The following is a 13444-nucleotide window of genomic DNA, read 5'->3' as shown; positions in this document are numbered from 1 at the left end:
CTGGGTTTGGTAGTTTGATAATTATTTGAGAATTTTACTTAAGAAAAAAAAAAAATCAGTAACTGGGTACTGGATATTTTGTATTATTTTTCTGGGTTTGATTCAATTATTTGTGTTATGGTGTAGTTTGTGGATCACTTGGCTTTTGGTGTAAATGTCTTTTTTTTTAGGAGGAGTGGGGGTTGGTTTTAATGGGCAGTTGCATATGCATAATTGAATTCAGCTAGTAAGAGTAAATTTAAAATAAATAAAAAGTGGTTTTTTTTTTTTTTTTTGGTTGTGGTGCTGTTGTGTAATGGATGGTCAAGGATGCGGAATGAGTGTGTATCTATGTGTGGGTGTGAATTGTTAGTCATTTGGGGCATCTAATTAATATTTTTTTTGGTGATATTAGGATTTAGATGATGTGTGATTAACAAAAAAAAAAAAAATTTAGATGATGTGTGTTATATGATGTATTCTCGAACTTTCAGGCTGCAAAGAAGGAAAAGGACACAAGTGGGCTGCGTTTGAATGGCCAAATCCAAGTCCCTTTTGTTAGGCTTGTAACAGAGGAAGGTATATCAGTTTGGAATGCTTTGTAATAGATTTATTGTATATGTCCACGTTATAATGTTTATTGATGTTAAGTAGAAAAATATATTGTTCTAATACTTGTTATGCTGATGGCCACACACACATATTTTCTGATAATTAAAATGCCTTTGAATTGAATCTTGCTGAAATTAAGCCAATGAAATTTTTTTGGACTAAAACCACAACTTTGTTATTGTTTTCTTTTGCCCGTAGCTTTGGTATAGCCAATTCCCATTGATGTGAGAAATGAAAAAAGAAAACATTTATTGTAATATAAGTTTCTTTAATATTGGAAGGAATTCACAGTCAAATGATTGACCACATCCCCTGTATTTGTATTAATAGGGAATGGAAGTCATGCTTCCATAAACAAAGAATTCAACTCACTCTCAAGTTCACGTCTTAAAATAAAGGAAGTATGTTCCTTTATATAGGAGTGTGAATGGGGGGAATACTCCATATAAGAAATGGGTTCATTTTAATTCTTAGTTGCTAATTAGGTTATTACTATCATATTTAATTTTCTAGAGTCAAGACTATTTTTGTAATTCAATAATTGGGTACTCCCAAGTCATCTAGAATGAGGTTTCCTTAATCAATTAGAATTAGAATTAGGATTTTGTCCTAGTAGTCTATATAAACACAATATTATACTCCTATGGAGAAGTTAACAATTTGATTGATTAATAAAATTTCTCTTGGAATTTTTCAAATAGTTTGGTGCTTACTCCGACCAACCCTAGGTGTTGCATCCTAGAGCTTTTGTTGGTGCACTCCTTTTGCTTCTTGTCACATATGATATGAGTATGGTGATGGGAGAAGACATATTGAGACTTGCCCTCCCATAAGTGGATGTTTATCTGTGACTTTCTCCATAAACTATTATGAGGATTACTGCTTTGCCTTTTGGCCAAAGATTTGCTCTAGGACTTTGGAGCTTTCACATTGAGGTCTTTATTTTCTTTCATTTCCGTCGTGTAAACTTTTTTTCTTCTTTCTTTTCTTTTGGGTGGTTTTGGGGGGGGGGGGGGGGGGGGGGGGGTGGGGTGTGTGTTGAACTTGAAAATTTTGATTCTCGAACTAAAGCTACTAGATATTATCAATGTGGCACCTAGTTATTGCTCATTTTCAATATGCTTTTAGGAATAGAAAACACACATACATCATCTCCTTGCAAGTGTACCTATTCCAAAATCATCTCATAGGCCTTAAACATTGTTTTTACATCAAGAGAGAATTGCTAATATTGGGAAAAACATGTATGCATCCAAGCTTCAAAATCACTTTGCTATTTGCAAAAGGGCATAGATGACCCTAGGATTGGTGAATCAAAGCATCAATCTTGTGGATTGTAGGAAGTTTCCAATAAATATAACTTTTTAGAAGTTTGGATGTTTACCTACCCCTTCACCAATGAGCTATAGTTCAAGTAGCATCTTGTCCCTTTGTAAAAACAATGTGTAGGGTGAAGTCATGGGTGGTGCACGTACAACTTAGTGATAATAATAATAAGAAAAAGGATAAGCCTCAACTCGTAATTGACCTTATTTAGGATCAAATAATTCAATAAGTTATACTGGGAGATGCTCCAAACTTCCTATTGCAAGTTGATTTATAATGATATATATGAAGGTCCCAAAATCTAGGTGTCATCACCTTGACTAATGTTTTGCATTTTAAAATTTTTGGAAGCTTTTTTTTTTTTGATAAGTAATAAAGATTCATTGATATCAAAAAGACAGAGAGACACCCAAGTACACAGGGAGTATACAGGGGTGAACAAATCAAAAACGAACATTACAAAAATCAAGAAAATCCAAAATAGAAGAAAAAGGATGGTTTCTCCACATAGAGAACCAATCAAGTAAGGTTCTAAAAAAAAGAAGCTTGAGATCAGGCATGGAACGCTCCTTGTCTTCAAAACACCTACTATTTCTCTCCTTCCAAATACACCACATCAAACAATGAGGAACAACCATCCATATATCTCCATTATGATAGCGACCAAACGACCTTGCCAGCAAGCCAAAAGCCCAACAATAGAGAATGGCATAACCCAGCAAACTCCAAAAAACCCAAAAACCATATCCCACAATTCCAAAGCAACCGGGCAATGAAGGAAAAGATGGTCAATAGTTTCACTATTACACTTGCACATATAACACCAATCCAAAATGCAAACCTTTCTATTCCTTAAGTTGTCAATTGTCAGACATTTCCCCAAGGTTGTGGTCCTTACAAAGAAAGCCACTCTAGAGGAAATCTTCTGCTTCCAAATGCTTTTCCAAGGGAAAAACTGCTCACTATAATCATCTATTGTTTTGACCCTTTTTTTTTATGACGTGGAACCTCATCAAGACAAGGCACTTTGGACCAGATTCTTCTCATTGCTATCTACAATTTTAACACTACTCATAAGTACAGTTATAAATGAACCAAGCCATTCATAAATGGTTAGATTGGACTCGATAAAAAAAAACTCATTCATTTTTGTTTATTTGTTTATAAATAATTCTAGTTAAGCCTTAGTTTTAAGTTTGTTTAATAAATGAACCAAGTTTAGGCAAAATAAATTGTCTATAAACAGACTTGTAAATAAAAGGATTCAACCAAAACAAGCTTAGCTTATGCTTGTTTATGGGCTTGGTAATAAACTTGAAATGGACTTGACAAATAAATTCATATCTTACTAAACCTTTAATTAATTAGAAGTTGAAACCACTCGTTCAAACCAAATGAGCTCAATAATAAGCTTGATATGGGCTTAATAATTTACTTGTATTGAATTTCGAGTTCAAGATCTTAATATTAAGCTCAGGTTTAGCTTGACTAATGAAATAAACCGTGCCAAGCCAAGCCCGATTTTTTTTTTTACTTTTTGACAAGTTTGAGCCTAAACATTGATTGTAGGCTTGATTTGAGTCAAAAAGTTAATATAATAATGCAATACAGTTATTTGTTCCTCAGAGCCTTGTAGCTCAATAACATAGTTTGTTCTCCTATGCGCATGATCCCAGTCAATTGAATTGATTGTGGGGGTTTATGAGAAATCTTTATTGTTGGTCTTTTTAGTCACACAATTTTGTGTTTGGTTCTTAAAAATATTTTTGTTTGCCTTAAGCTTTGCTTAAAATTTCTATCTCACTCTTTTTCTTAGGCAAAAACCCTAAGCTATTCATAGAGTACATCTTAGTCTTCATCTTGATGTGCCTACAAATTTAGAAGAGCACATTCTTATTAGGTTATGTCCATTCGAACGATCATGAGCTAGGAACAACATAATCTTAATCCCAATATTGTTGTTGAGGAGATCAAATCTTTAATGTGGTCCTTGGAGTCGATTAGAGAGACTTATTATGATCACGTACAAGGTTCATGAGAGAAGAGATTCTTAAAGAAGATTTCAGAAGATCTAAAGCTAAGTAAATTTATCAATTGAGTAAAGTCCAGGTTCATGGTTATGAATTAGATTGTAAAACTTTTATTTGTCTATTGGATACCCGTAATAGTTTTCCCTTTGGAATTGTTTTCTATCAATTTTCCACTTCGTTGCCATATCTTTATGTTGATTGCTTTATGTTTATTTATTTTTTTTATGTTTTGGTGACTTGCTATAGATTGTGGTATTTGAATTGTCAAAAATGTGATCACGTAATTGATTAATTGGAACTTAATTGATAAATCCGCTGCATAGTTAATAAAGGGTAAATTTAAACTTCATAAACTAAAATTTGTGGTTAATATGTTCCATTAAGACCAACTACAACATAGTAGTGGTAAACCAAACTGATTTTATATATATATATATATATATAAATACTGGTAGCTAATTGCAGCTTTTTTCTATGTTACAATCTAACATGTGGTGAAATTTGTTCTAGAAACTGATTTGCACTTTTTAGCCAACTAAATTAATTTTTTGTAGAAAATACATAAACATAACTGGTTATGGCTAGCTATCTCCTAGCAGCAAAAGTCAGCTTTATGAGTGGTCCAGGAGGGTGCTTTCTTGAGGACATTGCCCGAATGCTGCTGCTTTATTTCCTAATTGTCAAGTGTCAACTGTGTCTATGTCAATTGAAGATGAATTGTTTTGCATGAGTTATTGCTTGAGAAAGACAAAAATCTTATGGATTTTGAAAGTGTGAAGCAGTGGATGTCCGAAGAATTTGAGGTTTGGAGGCTTCCTGTTCGTGCATATGTAGATATAGTTGTAATTACCTTTGTCTGTGTTGCTTTTAAAACTTATAATTTTGTTGCTTGTAGAGGCCACACACTTGTCCAGTTGATGATTGCCATTCCAGCTATTGAAGAAAGGACCACTTGACTCAGCATCTGCATCTTCTTTAGCACAAAGAAAACTGTGGCCAAGGTAACATGCATGACACGAATAGGGTGTGGAATGGCTTTCAGATTTTCATCAAAACTGCAAAAGCATGACAAATCACATAGTGAGTTGCTTTGCTTCTAGATATCCTTCTTTAGTTGATATTGTAGATGATCTGGTAACATTGTTCTTGGGAGGAAAAAAAAAAAAAAACTGTCTTTCTAAATTGTTGAAATTTTATTTATTGCTAACTCTGACAAATGTAGTTAAACTAGATTCGGTGGAGGCACTTTGCTGCGGACCAGGTTGCATGAATAATATTGCTAATGATCAATGCCTTGAGGCTCACATCCAATCCAGCCACCAACTTGGTACTTGTGAGTTGTGAGATATGTTGGACCAAGCGGCACCTATGAAAGAATGAAATGCTCCTATGAGTGTTTTCTTCACACTTTTTCATTTTTTTTTTTTTTTTTTTTTTGGAAGAACGCACAATTTCAACTGAAAGATACTGCAATTTTAAGAATTTTTATTCATACTGCACTTTTAAGAATTTTCATTGAATAAAGATCCCCTTAGAAATGCTTATTATAAGGTTTTTATTTTATTTTATTTTATTTATTTATTAAGACATGCTTATTACTATGAGTTATTAGTGCCATGAGTAATATCTGACCCTAGACAGTAAAGTCTCCTCAAGAAGACTATGGTACAAGGCCCCATGCCTTGTGGGGATTGAAATTGAATGTCTCTCTTTTTGGAGGACTGAGCGCTCTGGGCAGCCTTTATATGAGTGACCATGAAAGTGTGGCATTTCCTTGGGGGGTACAAGGGCCCATGCCTTGTGAGGTTGCATGTCTCTCTGTTTGGTGGACTGGGCAGCCATTATTCAGAGTTGAGGTTCCAGCCTGCTTTTTTTTTATTGGGATTTAGTAACGTACCTAGGTTATATATTAGTAATTCATTTTTTTTTTTAAATTTCTTCTTAAAAAAAATATAGAAAACTTTTTATAGAAATACGAAAAAAATAATTCACTGTTTTGGTAGCTTTTTCAATTTTTCATAAAAACTTTAGTAAAATGGATGGTTAATATATGTCCTACCGGACTTTTTTTTATTTTATTTTTTGCTGAATGAGGTTCCAGACTTGCTTAAAGTTATAGGACACCTGTTTAGCCAACAGAGATCAAGAGGACTTTGTATATTATTAATGGCAAAATGATGATTATGTGTCTCTCATATTATCAAACATAGCTTGTTATGTTTCCCCATATTAGTTTTTCATGTAGTTGGTTTATAAATGTTGACTGATAGAATGACTGTTTACCAAAAGTAGAGAAAAATTGGAGTGATATCGGTGTGACACTAACCTAACAACTCTAATTGTGATCTCACACTTGTCTTTAATACTTATTTTTAGAGTTTAATAGACCAATTCTTAAGTCCAATTGAAATAACTTATTCACTAAATATAATTGTGATCTCACACTTGTCTCTGATTAGGTAATTTCCTTGTGTATATAGGATTGTCGGGTGTTTCCTTATTTTTAGTCACTTTTCTTAGTGATTTTTTAATTGGTCTAAAATGGTGATATCCAACTTCATTATGGTGCTGATTTTCTATAATGTAGAGCAACAATCTCTTCAGATTTAGTGCTTGAATATGGTACTCCAAAGTTCAGAGGCACTGGGCTCGGGTTATTCCTAGCTCGAACTCCTAGGAAGTCAACTTGGTAAAGTGTTGTCAATTTCCTATCTTAGCAATATTAGTGAAAAATAGAGAGAAACATAGAGATAGAGATTTATGTTGTTGTGAAAATAAATCCACTTACATAAGATTAAAGAAGAGAGAAGAAAAATAGAAACAAAAAATTTACAAGATTCGGCAATATGCCTACAAACAGTTTCAATAATAAAGAAAGTTCCACTATAAAATAAAGAGATTACAATAGTAGGACAATACAATTCAACTATATGAAATTATAAATAATATTAGCCATAGCCATATGTTTATATTAGGCTAGGTTGGTTTGTGCTTCCTACTTTATTTGGAGTAGACAACAATAGTCTTGTCTTACACGAATCCAAAACCAATTAGGAATTGATTTCCTATGAGCCACTATAGCAAAGCCACGGACTTTGTATTGCCAAAGTCAAGCCACATGCATAACATATGTAGTTTGTCTATGTGACCATATAATTTTCACTATTAGATAATAAAGAGTTTACAATAATTTTATAGTGTTTCTAAAGAAATAATAAACTGTATGTTGAAAATTTTCAATGTACTTCTATTATATCGAGGGGGAGACCTTGTCCTTCTTACCCCCAAGGGCTCAACTTATAATTTCCCAATCTACTCTGCTTCACTCGCTTTCTCCATAAGACCTCTAAATTAGAGATCAATGTTACTTACACATCTGAATATGAACATTATTTTTAACATTAAGCTATGAAAAGAACCCCTTTGAGTGCATCAGATAAAATTGGAACTTATAGTAAAAAAAAAAAAAACAAATAAATAATGAAGGTGAAAATTTTTGTGAGTTTCAATTAATTCAACAAGTAAAATCACATTTTTTTTGAATAAGAGATATAGAGTCGGAACATATATTATAGTAGGGGGGGAGGGAATGAGTTAAAGATTTGGATCCAACATAGAAAAAAAAATCATGGACATCTTTGTTAGATTTTTTTTTTTTTTTTTTGAGAATTTTTTTTTTAGAGAGTTTCAACCTATAGCATCTGCTCTTGATAATAGCTCTTTATCATCAGACTAGTACACTAATCGATTTTTGGTGTAGACGGGGATTGAACCCCAGGTCTTTTATTCAAACATCAAAAACTTTACTAGTTGAGCTAACTGAAACATACCTTTGTTAGAAAGTTAAAAACACCAAAAAATACCAGTTGAGCTACATGTTAACTTTTAAACCCATGGAAAAATATAATTATAAAATGAGAAATGCTAACAGATGTCCTTTGGGTAATGATTAATAATTCATTTAAAAAAAGTTTTTATGGTAAAAGGAAAAAAAAAAAAAAGTAACTAATATTTTGATAACTTTTTCTATTTCCCATAAAAGAGATGTAAAAACTTTTTTAAAATGAATGGTTAACTATTACCCTAAGAGCACCGTTAGCATAACTCTTAAAAATCTATTCCTTATTTACTAAGCCTTGCAAGTTGAAATCATTATTATTATTATTTTATGTTTTATCCTTTCTACCCCTAAGTTGAGATGAACAAGGTAGATACTATTGAACAGTTTCAACTTTCAACTATTGAAGTTCCTATTGATTCTTTAAATAATAATAATAATAATAACACAAAATAAATGTGAGATCTGGCATATACAACCAGTAACAAGTAACCACATCTATTTATAGCACTCAGGATAATGTTGTTTTAAAATTGTGAACACCGACCAATTTTATATCTCGGAGCGTTATGCACCTACATGTGCCATGTGGCAAGCGGCAACATCAACTGTGTAATAGAGATTGAATAAGCAAAAACGACAACAAGAAAGCAGTGAGATTTGGCCCTTTAGAATCTATTTTTTGTTAAATAGAATAATTAATTTTATTTTGGAAAAAAATTATGGGATCTATGACGGGTCTACTAGCATATTAATTTATCATTATGTTAAATATATATAATTATAATAATAATATACTATGTTGGGCATGTGCTCAACATGAATGATGACACTAAAATACTAATGTAAACTTATAGTATTGAAGTAACTAAGTGTGCGTTTGGAAAGCGCAAAGCGTTTGGGAAGCGCGTTTGCGCTTTCCAAACGCACGTTTTGCGTTTTAGCTGTTTCTTTTTTTTTTGGTTGAAATGTTTGACTTTTCCCATGAAGTGCATTGTTTATGGATCCACAAATTTCACTTTTCAACAACTTTTTCATTAAAAATGAGTCCCACAATACTATTCACATATTTAAAAATTATTTTGCTACAGTGTTTTTCAGTTTTCAATTATATCCAAACGGACCCTAAGTACTGATATACTAGAGATCATAGTTGAGATTTGGCTTTGTATAATAAAGAAAATTCTGTCCCTAAATTGATGTGTTTATGGTAAACCAATATCAAACAAAAACCTATACATCTTGACAAAAGAAAGACAAAATCATCTATATTTAACGGGAAATGTTAACCAATACTTCTAGGGTATTGGTTTACGAATTATTTTTAGAAACATTTTATTAGGAGAATGATAAAATAATAAATGTTATTGACAAATTTTTATATTCTTCATGAAAGTTGTATTAAAATTTTTCTCTTATGATTTATTAACAATTATCTTAAGAGTATATGTTAACATGACTCATATTTAATTGCAATTGAAAACTTTGAAAACTAGAAGTAATTCTTTGTTTTTGCAAGCTTCAGTTTTTATTTTATTTTATTTTATTTTATGAACAAGAATATATTAAGAAGAAAAAAAAGAGGGTTACAGCCCATCTCCAACTTCTGAAATAAGAACCCAAGAAGAAATAAAGAAGAAGAAGACGAGCTCACCCAATTACAAAAGGTCTCCCAAAGGGCCAAATTGTGAAGCAAAATGTTATCATTGAAAAAAATTAATATTTATGTAAAATTTGTATATATATTTTACTCATTATCCTCTTTTAGTACGAAAACTAATATCAAACCGAACAAGGAACGTGATATTAACCTTAAGCGGCACAAATCCATTATCAAATTAGATAAACAATTAGCCTTTTCTTTTTTGAGATAAAGATATATAATTAGCTTAAATGTGCCCTTTTTTTTTCTATTAAAAAAAAGAAAAGAAAAATAAGAAGAAGAAGCAGCTTAAATGTGGTTGTCATTTTGGTTGTCAATAGCTTAAATGAGCCTTTTTTTTATCATCAAAAAAGAAAAGAAAAGTAGAGCCTTTATCCAACACATAAATTTATTGGTTATTGTATCATTTCAGTGCAAGACTGATTTAACAAACATGAAATGACAGTTAATCTAAATGATTGACTCTATTTCAACACAGATAATAATTGCTTCTTAATTTTCATTCTTAAGATATGTCTCGCATGGAAAAGATAATAAGGAAACAGCTGGTAGTGCTGGTCTACAAAATCCTATATAACCCGGTGAACTATTTAGCTGAGCCATCTATCACTCGTGACATTTTTTAGATAAATTGCATTTCAAGCAAGAAGCAACACCATTTGTTTCAATTTGCGGGTAAGCTGTCCTCTTAACTATTCACTATCCAGCCAAAAAAGAAAAAAAAAAAATGCTAACGAATTTCTTAATGGCATTGATTTAAAAATTATTTTTATAAATATTTTATGAAAAAATGATAAAATAATTAATTTTATTGATAAATTTTTATATTTTTCATAAACATAATATCAAAACTTTCCTATTATTATTTATTAACCATTGTTTTAAAAACACTTGCTATCATGACCAAAAAAAATATGTATTTTAACATACTAATCCTTGAAAAAAGTAAAAAAAATCTAAAACTCTGGAAAATTCTTATTAATCTTAGCTTCTTAATACCCCCACCTTTTTTCCTGCTCATGAATCTTTATAATTCTTAAAACAATAATAGTAAGTTATAATTAGCCAAAATTGTAAAATTGTTTCTTATCGAATAAGAAATTTATAATTGAATATCATATATATGCACAAACAAGATTATAAAAATATATATATATATATATATATTGAGTTTTTAAAATGAAAAATCATATAGAATGTACATCATAACTTAGGTCGAGTATCTATCCAAAAGTATTTAATTTCTCAATGGGTAGGGGTTTTATTTTCTCTAGATTCGAATCATGGGTTGGGAAAATACAAGCACCCATACCAAAGCCTAAGCCATAGGCCAGGCCAATGTGAGACATATCTTTGGTAACTTTGGGTCAAAATTATTACTGTTTGTAAACATATGCATTGGACTTCTACATTACTTGTACTCTAATATGCGAAACTATGCGATTATCAAAAAGAAAAAAAGAAAAGCGAAACTATGCTACTTCAGCTTTCAATGTTTCACAAAATCCCAAAAAATAAAAAAAGAGTTTTCAATTCAAACACCGCAAATCCAAAGCCAAGGATAGTTCCTCCACACTTGCTTCTCCACACACAGCCCATATTCACTGTGGACCCACCAATGAGCTAACCCAAAACCAATCACTGGGTCCCATTTCTAAAGCTCCCGGTCCCAAAATCAAAGCCAAAGCCAAACACAGTGGGGTCCACTTTCCCAATTGGTCGGTCTGCGTGTGAAATGAGAATACTCACCTGCATGAATAGACGCGTCAATTATCGAATCTCAAGCCAGCCTAACAGGGACACGTGGCGCAAACCCAGTACCCAAACAGAGTGACCGACGACTCAGGACTGTTTGGATTGGTTATTTTCAATCCCATCACTCTCGGTTTTCATCGCCCATAACCAAACAACCCCTCAGATTTTCGATGTGGGACTACGTACCATTCACACACTAGAGCTAGCTTATAAAAGTAGAGGACCCCCCTCACTGACTCTTGTGTCCCATACTTATCATAATCATTCTTAAACAACAACAACAACAACAGCAACAACAATAACAAAAGCTTTCAAGATATTTTCTTTGCTCACAATTCCTATAATTCCCATTTCTTAAAGACACTCTTTTAGGTCCAATATCGAAGTGTGATAATGGGTGCTCTTGATCATTTTTCTCATCTCTTTGATTGCTCTACTAGCAGCTCCAAGCTCCACAAACGCAAGCAATTACAGGTATAACTATACTCTTAAATCTCTCAACCATTTCTTTTGATTTATTTGTACATATATGAACTTCAATCCTAGTGTTTGAGATGATCATCAAGCTTGGCTGAGTCTTTTCTTAGCTTTTTTCCAACTTAAAAAGAGACGAGATTTTGATTAATATTGGATGCTATATGTTGTGGACTGTCCTTTTTTACTGTTCGATCTAGTACAGTGTCCATTTTGTTCAAAAGAGACTGACAAAGTTTCTAAATTTAGTAGTTTAGACTAGATATAGTACATAGCTGATAGCACCTTGGTTTTTTACTTCTTTGATTTGAATCTTTATCCTACTGTTTTGTTCTTGAAAAAGTTTCGAATATAGGTATTTTTTATGGCTTTATCTCTCAAGCCTGAGCTGAGATGGTGAAACAGAAGGTGTAGTTTCAGTTTGGTCCATCAAAAAAGTCTTTAATTTGCTCAGCTCTCACCTGAAAACCAGGCTGTGTAACGTGTCTTTCTGGAATATACCCATAATAGTCCAAAACTACAATGATGCTCTTTTGAGTGTTAGGCCCACCTAATTGATGACCTTTTCTTTTCACCTTTATTTTAATTATTTGAATTCAAAACTTAAATTATTTTTTTATTTATCCATAACAGCCGCTTAAAAACACAACATTTTAAAGAAATGCTAAACTTTAAATTATAAGAGATTTACAAATTAAGTTGATAATGGGTTTGCTGTTCGATTTAGTTTTTTGTTATTACTTATTGCCTATTTGCCGAAATTTGGTCAAAAAATGATTTGGTGAAAGATGGATTTTTGAGGTTTTAATAAATTGTTGATAAACAAATGAATATGTCAAATTTTTAAATATTTTTTTTTCAGTATTTAAACACGAATTTCACAACACTTTCTCACACCTATTTTCACTATTGTCCAAATTCTTTTACAATGGATTTTAAAATTGAAGTGATAAATTTGTAATTGAAGTATCATTAATTTTCTTTGCATTTTGTACACTTAAAATAAACCCCAATAAAATTTTGGCACGTATGAACTGATTGATGATTTTGGTTTTGTGATACGATCAGACGGTGGAGATCAAGGTAAAAATAGACTGTGAAGGATGCGAGAGGAGGGTAAGAAAGGCAGTGGAGGGAATGAAGGGTGTGAAGCAAGTGGACATACAGCGCAAAGCCCACAAGCTAACAGTCGTCGGATACGTTGAACCAGCGAAGGTAGTGTCACGTGTCCAACATCGAACGGGCAAGAAGGCCGAGCTCTGGCCATACGTGCCGTACGACGAAGTTGCCCACCCTTACGCCGCTGGGGTTTATGACAGAAAAGCCCCTGCCGGGTACGTGCGAAACCCAGACCAGCAAGTCTCGCAGCTGGCACGTGCCAGCTCGCTTGAGGTGCGGTACACCACAGCATTTAGTGATGAGAACCCAACTGCTTGTTCCATCATGTGAAATTTGAATGAAAAGAAAGATAGAAATTGTGACCTTTATTATTATTAATGATGATGAAGAAGAAGAAGATGGACTTTTAATGTTTTAGGACCCCCAGGTTCATAAATTTGTATTGGGATTTGTGTGAAGTTGCAATTTTTATTTTGAATTTTTGGTCTTTTTAGGTCTTAGGTTCAAAAATGTTTCATTATGTTCTTTTTTGTTGTATATTTTTATGAATTGTATTGGTATAATTTCAATATTTTTTTTTAAGGGAAAATTCTATGACTAGATCAATTTGACTAGTTTGTTGAAGATCAATATTCAATTCTGAAATTT

The 13444-nt window shown here is 32.4% G+C and overlaps 1 protein-coding gene and 1 long non-coding RNA gene across 2 annotated transcripts; both read left to right on the top strand.

Moving 5' to 3' along the window:
- The first annotated feature begins 4383 nt into the window (after window positions 1-4383).
- LOC126706167 (uncharacterized) lies at window positions 4384-5497 on the top strand. The gene is made up of 3 exons (XR_007648534.1): window positions 4384-4750; window positions 4843-5027; window positions 5170-5497. It is a non-coding gene; the product is annotated as an uncharacterized LOC126706167 (long non-coding RNA).
- Window positions 5498-11435: 5938 nt separating this feature from the next.
- Window positions 11436-13420, top strand: LOC126705897 (heavy metal-associated isoprenylated plant protein 26-like). Its single transcript, XM_050405118.1, has 2 exons — window positions 11436-11677; window positions 12746-13420. Exons 1-2 carry the CDS (start codon window positions 11597-11599, stop codon window positions 13124-13126), a joined length of 462 nt encoding a protein of 153 aa, XP_050261075.1. The 5' UTR covers window positions 11436-11596; the 3' UTR covers window positions 13127-13420.
- The last annotated feature ends 24 nt before the right edge of the window (window positions 13421-13444 follow it).

This window comes from Quercus robur, chromosome 11, assembly GCF_932294415.1.
Source record: "Quercus robur chromosome 11, dhQueRobu3.1, whole genome shotgun sequence".
NCBI classification, from domain to species: domain Eukaryota; kingdom Viridiplantae; phylum Streptophyta; class Magnoliopsida; order Fagales; family Fagaceae; genus Quercus; species Quercus robur.
This window is presented reverse-complemented; position numbering and strand designations above follow the sequence as displayed.